The sequence below is a fragment of the Scyliorhinus torazame genome, chromosome 25 (assembly GCF_047496885.1).
Source record: "Scyliorhinus torazame isolate Kashiwa2021f chromosome 25, sScyTor2.1, whole genome shotgun sequence".
Classification (NCBI taxonomy): Eukaryota; Metazoa; Chordata; class Chondrichthyes; order Carcharhiniformes; family Scyliorhinidae; genus Scyliorhinus; species Scyliorhinus torazame.
In genome coordinates this window covers 34,245,974-34,262,089 of record NC_092731.1, presented here as the reverse complement: position 1 = coordinate 34,262,089, position 16,116 = coordinate 34,245,974, and the positions used below count along the sequence as shown (strand labels likewise).

The 16,116-nt window shown below is 51.0% G+C and overlaps 1 protein-coding gene across 2 annotated transcripts in view; it reads left to right on the top strand.

Moving 5' to 3' along the window:
* The first annotated feature begins 2,396 nt into the window (after nt 1-2,396).
* Nucleotides 2,397-16,116, top strand: part of LOC140402474 (galectin-9C-like) — a 60,794-nt gene continuing 47,074 nt past the window's right edge. For both annotated transcript variants that reach the window (XM_072490289.1, XM_072490288.1), the window contains exons 1-2: nt 2,397-2,570; nt 12,228-12,316. In XM_072490289.1, the coding sequence (XP_072346390.1) occupies nt 2,541-2,570; nt 12,228-12,316 (119 nt within the window). In that variant the 5' untranslated portion in view covers nt 2,397-2,540. The remainder of the gene's footprint in view (nt 2,571-12,227; nt 12,317-16,116) is intronic.

The following is a 16,116-nucleotide window of genomic DNA, read 5'->3' as shown; positions in this document are numbered from 1 at the left end:
TGGCAAAGATGCTTCGATTGGTGGGTAGAAATGGTAGATTTTCTGGGAATGGGTGGGCCGTATTTAGTTATTCTGTTTATTCAAAGGTTTAATTATTCAAAATCAACTTTCATTGTGGCCAAGTGCTGAACTGAGGTACGTTTTACAAACAGTCATTTTTCAAAGTGAAATATAAAAATACAAAATTTACAGAAAAAGAGAATAGAATAACATATTCGCCATTCGATTGGGACTCACAGTGACAGGGACCCGGTTAGCACTGCTGCCTCACAGTGCCAGGGACCCGTGTTAACACTGCTGTCTCACAGTGTCAGGGACCCGGGTTAACACTGCTGTCTCACAGTGTCAGGGACCCGGGTTACCACTGCTGTCTCACAGTGCCAGGGACCCGGGTTACCACTGCTTTCTCACAGTGCCAGGGACCCCGGTTAACACTGCTGTCTCACAGTGTCAGGGACCCGGGTTAACACTGCTGTCTCACAGTGCCAGGGACCCGGGTTAGCACTGCTGTCTTGCAGTGTCAGGCATCCGGGTTAACACTGCTGTCTCACAGTGTCAGGGACCCGGGTTAACACTGCTGTCTCACAGTGCCAGGGACCCGGGTTACCACTGCTTTCTCACAGTGCCAGGGACCCCGTTTAACACTGCTGTCTCACAGTTCCAGGGATCCGGGTTAACATTGCTGTCTCACAGTGCCAGGGACCTGGGTTAACACTGCTGATACACAGTGCCAGGGACCTGGGTTAACACTGCTGATACACAGTGCCAGGGAACCGGGTTAGCACTGCTGACTCACAGTGCCAGGGACCCAGGTTAGCACTGCTGTCTCACAGCGCCAGGGACCCGGATTAACACTGCTGTCTCTCAGTGCCAGGGACCCGGGTTACCACTGCTTTCTCACAGTGCCAGGGACCCCGTTTAACACTGCTGTCTCACAGTTCCAGGGATCCGGGTTAACATTGCTGTCTCACAGTGCCAGGGACCTGGGTTAACACTGCTGATACACAGTGCCAGGGACCTGGGTTAACACTGCTGATACACAGTGCCAGGGAACCGGGTTAGCACTGCTGACTCACAGTGCCAGGGACCCAGGTTAGCACTGCTGTCTCACAGCGCCAGGGACCCGGATTAACACTGCTGTCTCTCAGTGCCAGGGGTCGGGTTAACACTGCTGTCTCTCAGCTCCAGGGCCTCGGATGACTGTCTGTGTGCAGTTTGCACTTTCTCCCTGTGTCTGCGTGGGTTTCCTCCGGGTGCTCCGATTTCCTCCCACAGTCCAAAGATGTGCAGGTTAGAAGGGGTAACGGGGAGAGGGCCTCGGCAGGGTGCTCTTTCAGAGGGTCGGTGCATTCTTGATGGGCTGAATGGCAATTAGAACCACAGAGTTCCTACAGTGCAGAAGGAGGCACTGGATCCATGGCCAGTTTAGCTCAGTTGGTTGGACAGCTGGTTTGTGATGCAGAGCGAGGCCAGCAGTGCGGGTTCAAATCCCTTAATGGCTGAGGCTATCCAACCTTGCCCCGCGCCCGAGTCAGCCACCAGTCAGCTCTCCCCCTCCAAGCCTCTGGTCATCTGGGACTGTGACGACTTTACCTTGGGCGGAGGTTTCTCAATCCCACCAAAGAGTAATGGGGTTTCCCACTGTGGGCAGCCCCACGCCGTCGGGAAATCCCTTGGCACAACGGAGAATCCCGACAGTGCAGAAGGGGGCCGTTCAGCCCATCGAGCCTGCACCGGTCCTTGCTCCGATAAAGCACTCTACCTCGGCCCAATCCCTGACTCCTGGCCCCGTAACCCCGCCTAATGTATGGGCAATTTAGCACGGCCAATCCACCTAACCCGCACATCTTTGGACTGTGGGAGGAAAGCGGAGCACCCAGAGGAAACCCACGCAGGCACGGGGAGAATGTAGAAACCCCACACAGTCACCTGAGGCCGGAATTGAACCCGGGTTCCTGGCACTGTGAGGCAGTAGTGCTAACCACTGTGCCAACGTGCCGCCCGGATCCAGGCCCTTTACTCTATTGAACAGAAACTGAACGATTCCTACATGCCAATGAGATCATGGGATCGGGGGGGGGGGGGGTGGGGGCGGTAGTTGAAGAAAATGTTGCAGAGTTAGATAATCAACCTTGATCAGTTTGAATGATGGAAAAGGCTTGAGGGGCCGAGTGGCCTTCTTTCCCCATTTCTTAGTTTAATTCAATTGTTTTGAGGTCTATCCGAATTATCCCGTTTCCATTAAAGTACGTTGGTGAAATAACATTTCCTTGGGCGGAGGTTTTTGAACAGGAAACCAATTAGATTAAAACAAAGTTGTTTTCCTGTTCTTGCTGATGGCAATAAACAGGATTGACTACGTATCTGAGCAGAAATGAAACTAAAGCAGAGTTTCGTTTCTGTGTGTAGGTGGAGTCAGCTACGGACGCTCTGGGTAGTCCCTGGGGCGAGATAGCAGAACTGATCCATTTCACAGTGAAACTGACATCTCTGGACGTGTTGGAGGTTTGAGAGCTCGGATAGAACAGCCTGAGTTAAAGATGGTGGAGCAACAGCCCATTTATAACCCGGTTGGTGCCCCCTTTTCAACCCCCAGTGTTACCCCTCTCTAACTCAGTGTGTTCCCCTCTTTCAACCCCAGTGTGTTCCCCTCTTTCAACCCCAGTGTGTCCCACCCTCTCTAACTCAGTGTGTTCCCCTCTCTCTAACCCAGTGTGCCCCCCTCTCTCTAACCCAGTGTGTCCCCCTCTCTCTAACCCAGTGTCCCCCCTCTCTCTAACCCAGTGTGTCCCCCTCTCTCTAACCCAGTGTGTCCCCCTCTCTCTAACCCAGTGTTCCCCCTCTCTCTAACCCAGTGTCCCCCTCTCTCTAACCCAGTGTGTCCCCCTCTCTCTAACCCAGTGTTCCCCTCTCTCTAACCCAGTGTGTTCCCCTCTCTCTAACCCAGTGTTCCCCTCTCTCTCTAACCCAGTGTTCCCCTCTCTCTCTAACCCAGTGTTCCCCTCTCTCTCTAACCCAGTGTTCCCCTCTCTCTCTAACCCAGTGTTCCCCTCTCTCTCTAACCCAGTGTTCCCCTCTCTCTCTAACCCAGTGTTCCCCTCTCTCTAACCCAATGTGTCCCCTCTCTCTAACCCAGTGTGTCCCCCTCTCTCTAACCCAGTGTGTTCCCCTCTCTCTAACCCAGTGTTCCCCTCTCTCTCTAACCCAGTGTTCCAATCTCTCTAACCCAATGTGTCTCCTCTCTCTAACCCAGTGTCCCCCTCTCTCTAACCAGTGTTCCCCTCTCTCTCTAACCCAGTGTTCCCCTCTCTCTCTAACCCAGTGTTCCCCTCTCTCTCCAACCCAGTGTTCCCCTCTCTCTCCAACCCAGTGTTCCCCTCTCTCTTACCCAGTGTGTTCCCCTCGCTCTAACCCAGCGTGTTCCCCTCTCTCTAACCCAGCGTGTCCCCCTCTCTCTAACCCAGCGTGTCCCCCTCTCTCTAACCCAGTGTGTTCCCCTCTCTCTAACTAAGTGTTCCCCTCTCTCTCTAACCCAGTGTTCCCCTCTCTCTAACCCAGTGTTCCCCTCTCTCTAACCCAATGTGTCCCCTCTCTCTAACCCAGTGTCCCCCTCTCTCTCTAACCCAGTGTTCCCCTCTCTCTAACCCAATGTGTCCCCTCTCTCTAAACCAGTGTGTCCCCTCTCTCTAACCCAGTGTGTCCCCTCTCTCTAACCCAGTGTGTCCCCTCTCTCTAACCCAGTGTGTCCCCTCTCTCTAACCCAGTGTCCCCCCCTCTCTCTAACCCAGTGTCCCCCCCTCTCTCTAACCCAGTGTCCCCCCCTCTCTCTAACCCAGTGTCCCCCCCTCTCTCTAACCCAGTGTTCCCCTCTCTCTCCAACCCAGTGTTCCCCTCTCTCTCCAACCCAGTGTTCCCCTCTCTCTCCAACCCAGTGTTCCCCTCTCTCTTACCCAGTGTGTTCCCCTCTCTCTTACCCAGTGTGTTCCCCTCTCTCTTACCCAGTGTGTTCCCCTCTCTCTAACCCAGCGTGTTCCCCTCTCTCTAACCCAGTGTGTTCCCCTCTCTCTAACCCAGCGTGTTCCCCTCTCTCTAACCCAATGTGCCCCTCTCTCTAACCCAGTGTGTCCCCTCTCTCTAACCCAGTGTGTCCCCCTCCCTCTAACCCAGTGTGTTCCATCTCTCTAACCCAATATGTCCCCTCTCTCTAACCCAGTGTGTCCCCCTCTCTCTAACCCAGTGTGTCCCTGGTGTGGGGGAGGCTGGATGGTAAGGGAGGGTGGGAGGAGTGAGGGAGATTTGGAGGGGTGAGGGAGAGTGGGAGGGAGAATGGAGAAGTAAGGTTGACGGGGGGAGATGGAGCGAGACTGGGGTAAATGATGAAGGGTTGTGGCGATTGTAGATTATGTGGTGGGCGGCAGCATTTCCTGTTGATTTGGTTAATTAACAGTCAAGATGTGGAGATGCTGGCGTTGGACTGGGGTGAGCACAGTACAAAGTCTTACAACACCAGGTTAAAGTCCAACAGGTTTGTTTCGATGTCACTAGCTTTCGGTGCGCCATTCACCTGAGGAAGGGGCAGCGCTCCGAAAGCTAGTGACATCGAAACAAAACTGTTGGACTTTAACCTGGTGTTGTAAGACTTTGTACCTAATTAACAGTGTTAGTGAGGGAGTGGGGGGCGGTGGGGGTTAGAGGCTCTGAGGAGCATTCGGGAACACAGAAACAGGAGATGATTCGGCCTCACTAATATCCGCCACCATTTGCTGAGATCATTGGTGATCCCGATCCTAACTCCATTCCCCATTTTGGCTCCGATGCGTTGAAAACTGGACCTTACAGAGACTGAACTTTGCAGCAGCCTATCAATCATAATGATATGTTCAAGCACGTTTAACCTAGAATTTTCTAACTCCTCCTTTAACCGACCTGTAACTCTGAGAAGCTACTTTCACAACGAGGAAATCCACCCTGCACCATTGGCACAGACATTGCCATGCTGCCCTGTGATAATGGAAAAATAAAGCCATTGTAATATTGGGTCGGAGCCAGCTTCAGTTTGAGGAGCTGGAGACTCGAGCAGATGTAGAGTAAATTGACAGAAGAATTTGCCCAAATTGAAAAACTACTTGATTTAGATCCGCAATTTCACAGACACTAATTAGGCAGAATTTTTCTTGTTATTCTTTCAAAGTCTTTGAGTATTTTACAGAGATGTGCAGGGTTTATTAAGCCTGCTGCCACCAATTTAACTTAATACATGTCGGCGCAACATCGAGGGCCGAAGGGCCTGTACTGCGCTGTAATGTTCTATGTTCTATGTAAAAAAAAGTTTTAAAAGTTATTTTCCCTGTCTTTTTCATTAGGATATATATATGGTTAGCACTGCTGCCTCACAGCGCCAGGGACACTGCTTTGATTCCAACCTTGGGAGACTGTGCAGAGTCTGTACCTTCTCCCGGTGTCTGTGTGGGTTTCCTCCGGGTGCTCCGGTTTCCTCCCACAGTTCAAAGATGTGCAGGTTAGGTGGATCGGCCTTGATAATTGCCCTTAGTGTCCAAAGGTGTGCAGGTTAGGTGAGGTTCCGGGGATAGGGTGGGGATGTGGCCAAAGTAGGGTGCTCTTCGGCCTGATGGGCCGAATGGTCTCCTTCCACACTGTCGGAATTCTATGATAATTTCCTGAAAAATAGCCCAAACTGACTGAGACAAAGGAAATCCACATTCAAGTTCCCAAGACTATGGAGGCACTGTGTTAAATCAATGTTAATACCTTAAACTGAATTTTTTTTTAGATATCAATAGTATTCACATTCTCCAATACCTGTGAACACCTCCAGTATTAATTAAACTTCAGATTCACCAAGGCAGCACCTTCCAAACCTACGATCACTACCATCTCAAAGGGCAAATGTGCCCAGTTGTACTCGCCGTGACAACCAGGAGATACGGGTAGCTTTACGGACGGGAGTTGTTTCAGATGAACTAGGGGAGTTAGCAAAGCGGAAATGTCACTGGAACTAATAAACGAAAGGTCGAATGCTTTGGTGGAGACACAGGTTGAAATCTCACCATGTTAGTTAGCGAAAGGAATTTAAATTCAATCAGTAAAACAAAATCTGGAATTGAAAACTCTCACCAATTGTAGTAAAACACCCATTTGGTTCACAAATGCCTCTTGAGAGAAGGAAATCTGCCGTCCTTACCCAGTCTGGCCTACATGTGACTCCAGACCCACAGCAATGTGGTTGTCTCTTAACTGCTCCTCTGAAGTGGACCCAGCAAGACACTCAGACACTTATTTCTCGTGCTATATTATCCAAATCTTTTTGGTCCTATTGATAGAGGTGGGTATGGGGGTAGTGGTCGGGGGGGGAGGGGGGATCTTTTAATTGCTGAAATTAAGAAAAATTACACCTGAATGCGGGCCGCCATGGTCATATGCTTTATCATTGTAATTTGTTTTAACAAACAATTTTATTGAGGTATTTATGGCATTGTAAACAGTAATAATATACATTAGTGTGCAAATATCAATTACAGAAACATAGTGCAAATAACAGTTCCTCTCTCGCAAAGCGCCTCATCCCCTCCGGCCCCGTGGTGGGTTCCGAGGTATACAGCTTGCTGTAAAAGTCCCTGAATACCCTGTTCAATCCTGCCGGGTCTCCAACCCGGTTCCCTGCCCCGTCCACTACCGTCCCTAATTCCCTGGGCGCCTCCCTCTTCCTAAGTTGCTGTGCAAGCATTCTGCTGGCTTTCTCCCCATACTCATACACCGCACCCCTTGCCTTTCTGAGCTGCTCTACGGCCTTCCCAGTGGCTATCGCCCTCAGCTCCGCCTGCAGTCTCCGTCGTTCCCTAAGTAGCTCTGCCCTCGGGGACTCCGCATATTCCCTGTCCGTCCGTATCATCTCCTAAACCAGTCTGTCCATCTCCGCCCTGTCCGTTCTGTCCCTATAGGCTCGGATTGAGATCAGTTCCCCTCTCACCACCGCCTTCAGTGCCTCCCAGAGCACCGCTGCTGAGACTTCCTCTGTATCGTTGACCTGCAGGTAGTTCTGCATGCATTTCCCCACTCACTCACACACACCCTCATCTGCCAACAATCCCACCTCTAACCTCCATTGTGGGCGCTGGTAACTTTCTTTGCAGACCTGCAGGTCGACCCAATGTGGAACATGGTCCGAAATAGTGATCGCCGAGTATTCTGTATCCCTCACCCCCTCCAAAAAGTCCCAACTCATAATAAAGAAGTCAATACGAGGATAAACTTTGTGAACATGTGAATAGAACGAGAACTCATTCCCCGTCGGCCGACTGATTCTCCAGGGGTCTACCCTGCCCGTTCTGGAGCACGACTGATCCAGGTCGGGATCAAGGACTGTATTAAAGTCCCCACCCATAATCAGCTTGTGCGAATCCAGGTCGGGGATTTTCCCCAGCAGCCTTTTGATGAAATCTACATCTTCCCAGTTTGGAGCGTAAACATTCACTAGGACCACCCTCACCCCCTGAAGCTTACCCCGGACCATGAGAAATCTCCCACCCCCATCCGCAACTGTGCTGTCCGCCTCAAATTGAACCCGTTTGTTAACCATGATCGCGGCCCCTCTGGTCTTAGCGTCAAGCCCCGAATGGAAGACCTGGCTAACCCAGCCCTTCCGTAATCTAATCTGGTCCGCCACTCTCAAATGTGTCTCCTGCAGCAACATTACATCCGCCTTCAGAGCCCGTAAGTGCGTGAACACACTTGACCGGCCCGTTTAACCCTCGAACATTCAGGCACCCTGCCCCCCCCCCCTTGCACCGATCAGCCACCCCCCTTGTTGGCCCCATCACCTGCCCATGTGCCGCGCCTCCCCTGGTCCGCCACTTGGCAGCTCCCACCCCCCCCGACCTCTTCCCTGTTACCTGGTTCAGTTCCCTCCCTTGTCAGCAGATCACCCCCCCGCCCCCCCCCCCCCCCCGCAACAACCCCATGTAACCTAACCCCTGCCATATACTGGCTGTATACACGCCCCCCCCACCTCACTCCCGTTGACAGGCTCAAAGTAGCTAGCCTGGTGACTCTCAACTCTGGAATCACCATGCCTCCCACCTATTGTCGTCGTCCCCCCCCCCCCCCCTCCCCCGCCCATCAACACCACTGCCCAGAACAGCCCTATTCGAGCAATCGCTCTGGGACCGAAACAGAGAGAAAACAAACAAAGAACAAAGCTCGCCCCCACAATAGTGCAATTCAAGCTGTGTAATGAGGTGGGCGCTACCACCGACCCCCCTCCCAACATTACCAGAAAAATAGCAAAAAGAACCCGTACAGCCCCCCAGCACCCAATAACTTCACCTTTAACTATGACTTTGGCTTTAACTTTAAAATTTTCAAACAGGCCAAAACAAACACAAGAACACCCCAAATTTGAAGTAAAAGAACATGCCGAACGACATCGCTAACATGAAGGGCAATCCACAAACAAATACAAACATCCCTTGAAACACTCTAACTTGAGTCCATGGGTCCTCAGTTCGGCACCAGTCCATGCCCCTTAGCGAAGTCCATCGCTTCCTCCGGGTCGCCAAATAATGCTGCTGTTCCCGGTCTGTGACCCAAAGCCACGCCGGAAAAAGTAGCCCGAACTTGACCGTTTTAAACAGGATCTCTTTAATTTGTCTGTAGGCTGCCCTCCTTCCGGCCACCTCCTGGCTCAGATCCTGATTGGTGCACAGGACACTGTTGTTCCATAAGCAGCTCTTCGTGTTCTTGGCCCACTGTAGGACCCGCTCCTTGTCCACGAACCTATGGAACCTGACCACCATCGCCCAGGGCCCCCCCTGCCCTCGCGGCTGCCTCGCCTGCACTCTGTGTGCCCTGTCCAGCTCCATCGCCCGGGGGCCCCCCCCTCGCGGCTGCCTCGCCTGCACTCTGTGTGCCCTGTCCAGCTCCATCGCCCGGGGGCCCCCCCCCTCGCGGCTGCCTCGCCTGCACTCTGTGTGCCCTGTCCAGCTCCAACGGACACGGGAAGAAATCCTCCCCCACCAGCTTCTGCAGCATGTCTGCCACATACGCCGTGGCATCCGCTCCCTCGGCCCCCTCCGGGATCCCAATGATTCGCAGATTCTGCCGGCGAGACCTGTTTTCCAGGTCCTCCAGCCTTGATTGTTGCTCCTTCAACTTTCTAATTTCCGCGTCCGCCACCGTTTGGAAATCCGCCTGCTCCTCCACTGTCTTCTCCAATGCCTGGACCTTCTTATCCTGGGCGTCCAGCCTTTGGCCCAGTCGCTCCACCGCTTTCTGAAGCGGTTCCAAATTATCCCGCTTCAGCGCTGCAAAGCTCTCCTTCATGACCTTCAGCATGTTGTCCAGTGCTGTCTGGACCGTCCGTTCCGTGGTCCGTTCGTCGGCCATCTTTCCTCCCACTTGAACTTCCACACCACCTTTGCTCAGCCCCTTCTTCGCCTGTTCTTGCTCCCTTCTACTCCTTAAGTCCATACAACTCTGTATGGATCCAGGTCTACAGTGCTGTTGTTTTCCCCTCCAGCGCTCAAAAGTTCGAAAAAGTCGGGGGAAAAGGTCTAAAAGTCTGACCGCAGCGAGGGACACCAAATGCGTGACTTACTCCCTCAGAGCCACCACCGGAAGTCCTTATCATTGTAATGTTTAAAGTGCATCATTTATTTTTGCCAAAGAAGGGTTGGGAGTGTTTATTCAAGCCAGTTGGTGTGGTGTGAAACTGGACACTAATGCTAGTCCTGATAATAGGTTTATTCACAGAGTGCAGTATTATAGAACCACGGATTCCGTGCAGTGAAGAACAAAGAACAAAGAAAAGTACAGCACAGGACAGGCCCTTCGGCCCTCCAAGCCTGCGCCGAACATGCAGCCCGCCTAACCTAAACCCGTTGACACTTCTGGGGTCCATATCCTCTATTCCCATCCTATTCATGTATTTGTCAAGACGTACCTTAAACGTCACTATCGTCCCGGCTCCCACCACCTTCTCCGGCAGCGGGTTCCAGGCACCCACTACCCTCTGTGTAAAAAAACTTCCCTCGCACATCTCCACTTGCACCCTAAACTTATGTCCCCTTGTAAGTGACTCTTCCACCCTGGGAAAAAGCTTCTGACTATCCACTCTGTCCATTCCCCTCATAATTTTGTAGACTTCTATCAGCTCTCCCCCCCCCCCCCCCCCCCCCCCCCCGCCCCATTCCATCTCCATAACACCACCTAACCCACACATCCTTGGACACTAAAGGTCAATTTAGCATGAGCAATTCACCTAACCTGCACACCTTTGGACTGTGGGAGGAAACCGGAGCACCCAGAGGAAACGCACGCAGACACAGGGTGAACGTGCAAACTCCACAATGTCACCCGAGGTCGGAATTGCACCCTGGTCCCTGGTTTTGTGAGGCAGCAGTGCTAACCACTGTGCTACCGTGCCGTCCAGGTCTGCTTCCTCCCTACTACCCCTGTGCCCCAGTGGTCTTTCTTAACATGTACTTTAATTAATTAACTAATTAAACAATATCATGCATATGGCACAGTAGTTAGCACTGAGGATCCGGGTTCGAAACTGTCCGTGTGGAGTTTGCACATTCCCCCCCATGTCTGTGTGGGTTTCACCCCCACAAGATGTGCAGATTAGGTGGATTGGGCATGCTAAATTGCCCCTTAATTGGCGAAAAAATAATTGGGTACTCTATATGTATATTTAAAAAAAACAATGCACTTGTGCGTTTTTGCAATATAATTAACATACCAGGAACATACCAGGAACAGATCATGAACATATCATTAACAGGGAGTGTCCACCGCTCCTGGTACATCCTCATGACCAGCAGTTTCATGGGTTCACATGTGATGCACAATCAATACGCTTGAGTCCACGTGGAGTCATATCGATTCAGCTTTAATCAGATAGAACTGTATACAGTAGCGAAGTTACAGAAGTGAAGGCTGCTGGGGACGGCACAGGTTCTTATACCCCGCCTCTCAGGGCGGGGCTATGTACATTGCCCAATAGTAGACCCCGCGGTCTAGCCAATGGTTATTCCTTTCTCTGGTACCGCAATACCTGGTATTACCACATTCACCCCCTGTTTTAAAAAAAGAGCCAGCGGGGTGATGGCCAGTATTGCTGTCGCCTTTTCTGGTAGGACCAGGTATTGCAGGTACCATGCTATCGAGGGTTGCGGAGAAAGTTCTTGCGTAGTTAATTCTTCATGGTGCTGCAATCAGACGATCGGGCGGCCTGGTCGTCCTACTGGAGCGTCTAAGTTTCGGCGGCGATCCTGGTGAGGGCCCCGGCAGTAGTGACTCCGGGAACGTGGTGTCTTCCTCCCAGTCAGTTTCGTCACCCCTAGTCGGCGCTGTAAGGTCGAAGGATGGGCAGAAGGAAGGGGTGCCTGAAGGGGGCGTCGATGCCTGCTCGGCTCCGGGTCGGAGTTCTGGCGGCAGTACTGACCCTCCGGTCAGGTAGGGGGGGGTGGCAGTGGCTCGGGCGCGCGTGGTGCTCCGGCGGCCGCCAGTTCCTGCTTAGCAAAGGCATCGCCTCGAGCAGGACGACCAGCTACAACCCCCGGGGAAACGGGCAGGTAGAAAGGGAGAACGGAACGGTCTGGATGACCGTCCTGCTGGCCCTTCGGTCCAGGAATCTCCCAGTCTCCCGCTGGCAAGAAGTCCTCCCAGTGGCCCTGCACTCCATTCGGTCACTGCTATGTACTACCACGAACCAGACACCTCATGAATGTCTCCTTGTTTTCCCCAGAAAGTCCTCCTTGGGGATCTCGCTCCCAACCTGGCTAGCAACACCTGGAACTGTTCTGCTGCGGAAACATGCGAGGGCGCATGAACTTCCGTCAAATAAAAATCATGAACATACTTTAAACAAAGGCTTCATTGGCAGTGGGCAAGAGGCATTAGGGGAACATGGGAAAAGGGGAGCCTTAGGAATGGGAGTGATTTCTGTTCCTGTGCAGAAATTCCAGAGGCTGGTTTAGCACAGTGGGCTAAACAGCTGGCTTGTAATGCAGGACAATGCCAGCAGCGCGGGTTGAATTCCCGTACCGACCTCCCCGAACAGGTGCCGGAATGTGGCGACTAGGGGCTTTTCACAGTTACTTCATTGAAGCCTAGTTGTGACAATAAGTGATTATTATATTAAATTCTGCAGCCCCAGAAACGTGGGGCAAAATGGATCATTGAACATTCCGCTGTTTCTGTTTCAGATTATCCCCTTCACTGGGGTTATATTTGGTGGACTCCAAGATGGAAAGATGGTGATAATTCAAGGACAGGTGCCAGGACACGCCAAGAGGTAACACTACCAGGGAAGTCAAAATCAAAAAAGCTTCAGCCCCACAGACTCGCAGCGACCCTCCACCCCTTCCTTCCTGCCCATCCCCGATTTTGTCTCATCGACATCGACAGCCAAACCTTCAGCTGCTGGTTCCCGAGGGAATTGTCACCCTCTTCATGTCTCTCTCTCCTTGTTTAAGATACCCTACATCATTGCCCAATTTTTTTTTAGGCTGCCTGGAAGGAGGGGGAAGTGCTCAGTATCTAATTCTAACTGATAATCATTCCTTTTTTAATAAATTTAGAGTACCCAATTAATTCTTTCCAATTAAGGGGCAATTTAGCGGGAAATTGCGGGAAATCGCGGCAACACGATCATTTTAACCGCCTGTACCTAACCCGCCAGTGACTGAGGGAGACCATCCCACCTTGCCAGCTTTCATTCTCCCCACCAAACTAGAAATGTTGCACCCGCAGAGCCCCTTCACTCCTGGGCAACCTGCACCCCCAAGTACCTAAAGTGAGTCCCTGCTCTACGGAATGGCAGCCCCCCCCCCCCCACCCCTGCCCCCACCCCCGGCCGAGACACCACAAATTACTCACTCTTCTCTAGATTTAGTTTGTACCCTGAGAAAGACCCAAACACTCGAAGCAGCTCCAATATTCCCCCTATCGACACACTCGGTTCCGACACGTATAACAGCAAGTCATCGGCATATAAGGACACCCTATGCTCTATCCCGCCCCCCCCCCCCCCCCCCCCCCCCGCACTATTCCTTTCCATACCCTCGAACTTCTTAATGCGATGGCCAATGGCTCAATCGCGAGTGCAAACAGCAGGGGGGACATAGGACATCCCTGCCTAGTCCCACGGTGGAGAGAAAAGTATCTTGAGCTAATGTTGTTTGTGCCGACACTCGCCCTCGGCTCCTTATATAGTAGCTTTACCCAGTTCACAAACCTTGGTCCAATCCCAAACCGCTCCAGATCTGCCATCAAGTACCCCCATTCTACCCGGTCAAACGCCTTCTCGGCGTCCAATGCCACAACTACCTCTGTTTCCTTCCCCTCCGCCGGTGCCATAACGACGTTCAATAACCTTCTAACATTTGAAAAGAGCTGCCTCCCTCTCACGAACCCCGTCTGATCTTCACCTATCACCTTCGGGAGGCACTCCTCCAGCCTACCCGCCAGACCCTTCGCCAATACTTTTGCGTCCACATTCAGAAGTGATCTGAGCCGATACGACCCACATTCCGTCGGATCCTTATCTTTTTTTAGCAACAGGGAAATCGATGCCTGCCCCAAAGTTTGTGGCAATACCCCCTTCCCTATCGCCTCTTCAAACATCCCCACCATCAGGGGTGCCAGCTTATCCTTGAATTTTTTATAATATTCCACTGGAAACCCATCCGGTCCTGCCACCTTCCCCGACTGCATCCTCCCAATTGCAACCTTTATCTCCTGCTCCACTATCGCTCCTAATGTAGCCCTGTTCCCCTCCCCTAACCTCGGGTACTTGAAGGAATCGTTAATTTATGGGATCTTAACCTGTCGAACTACGCCAAGTTTGGGGGAAGCTTAGTTGATGAATCAAGTCCTGGCGCAATACGACAAGTTGTAAGATTTGTACTATTTGTGGACTATGTCAAGTTGTTCGATTCCTTGTATTATTCGTCTGTGTATAGTTGAAAGAATTTATATCATCTCTGCTATTCGGTTATCAGTAGCACTTTGCGAATACTGGAACTCAGCAGAAATTTGCAGTATGAACTTCTCAGGTGCCAAAAAGAATTGTTTTATTTGTAGTCGCTTGATTACAATTTGAAAGTCATTTAAAAGGCAATTCGTAGACAATTCGAAGCTTTCAGAGAATTACAGACATTATCTTTCTTTGCTTAGGCAGACAGCTCGAAAGTAACTTTTAAAAGGTTAAAGTCTGGCAATGAAACATGAAGAGAAAGAGAAAGCTAATCTTCAGCTAAACTCAAACTCAAAAGTGGACTAACATCACTGACACAGACTAACATAACCCCCAAAAACAATACACTAAAATGGAGACTATAAAGGACAAAACTGACTAAACTAACAGAAAGACAACACAAAGACATCTTCGCACAACACACACCCCCCCAAAGACAATACACCCAAAGACAACACTAAAATGGCGGGCGGAAACTTTTCAGTTATACACTTTCATATCTGTCTTAAGTCATCTAATCACACCCCAATATAATCCTAATTGGTTTGGGTTAGACTCAAACACATTTGATTTGATGGCAAGCCGTCCATCTTCAATGTGCAACATCAGCTTTTCTGACCTAGCTGTTATCTGCATTGTGAACAATGGTGCCTTCATGTTGCTGTGTATTCAGCCCTTGGCCTTGACAATTAGCACAAGCAGTGTCAAATTGTTTTGCAACTGTGCTGTTTTAATGTCACACTGTCTTTGAAAATATGCATTTGCCAGAACAACGGACCTCAGTAAAAGTGAATTATGCTGTATAAATGGGTCTTTAAAACTGGGGCTCAACATTTATGCTTAAACAGCTATCTTTTACCTATACTAGTTGTATTTGAAATACCTGGCTTCTACAGTACTCCAACCCATCTAGAAATTCCTGCATCTCCCTGTCTCCCCCAGGTGGCTCTGACCTGTACAACCTCTCATAAAACTCCTCAAAAACCTTGTTAATCAGATCCGGAGCCACCACCAACTTCCCTGCCCTATCCCTCACCTGAATAATTTCCCTTACCGCTGCCTCCCTCCGGAGCTGATCTGCTAACATACCTTATCTCCATGTTCGTAAACAGTTTACCTTCCTGGTGGACAGTCGGTCGAAGCTCGCCTGTAGTTCCTTCCTCTTTTCCAGCTTCGCTGGGTCCCCATCTTCTGCATAACTCCTATTTACCTCCAACATCTCATCAATTACCCTCTGCTGCTCCAACCTCTCCTCTTTGTCCACCCTGGCCTTAAACAAAATCACCTCACCCCTCACCACCGCCTTTAGAGCCTCCCAGACAACTGCCTTCGACACCTCACCCGTACAGTTGAAACCTAATATTCCTCAATTACCTTTTCAATTTTGTCACAGAACCCTTGGTCCCCAAAAGTCCCACATCTAATTTCCACCCCAGCCTCTGCACTACGCCCTTCTCCAGTATCATATGGACCCAGCCATATTAATACTGTGGCTACCAGGGCAGGTCAAAGGCTAGGAATACTGCAGCGAGTAACTCACCTCCTGACCCCCCTAAAGCCTGTCAACCATCTACAAAACACAAGTTCGGAGTGTGATGGAATACTCTCCACTTGCCTGGATGAGTGCAGTTCCAACAACACTCAAGAAGCTCGACACCATCCAGGACAAAGCAGCCCCGCTTGATTGCTCCACCTTCCACAAACATTCACTCCCTCCACTACCGACGAACAGTGGCAGCCGTGTGTACCATCGACAAGATGCACTGCAGTAACTCACCAAGGTTCCTTAGGCAGCATCTTTCATAAGAACATAAGAACTAGGAACAGGAGTAGGCCATCTGGCCCCTCGAGCCTGCTCCGCCAATTAATGAGATCATGGCTGATCTTTGTGGACTCAGTTCCACTCTCCGGCCCGTACACCATATCCCCGAATCCTTTTATTCTTTAGAAAGGCATCTATCTTTTTCTTAAAAACGTTTAAAGAAGGAGCCTCAACTGCTTCACTGGGCAAGGAATTCCAGAAATTCACAAACCTTTGGGTGAAGAGGTTCCTCCTACACTCCGTCCTAAATCTACCTCCCCTTATTTTGAGGCTATGCCCCCTAGTTCTGCTTTCC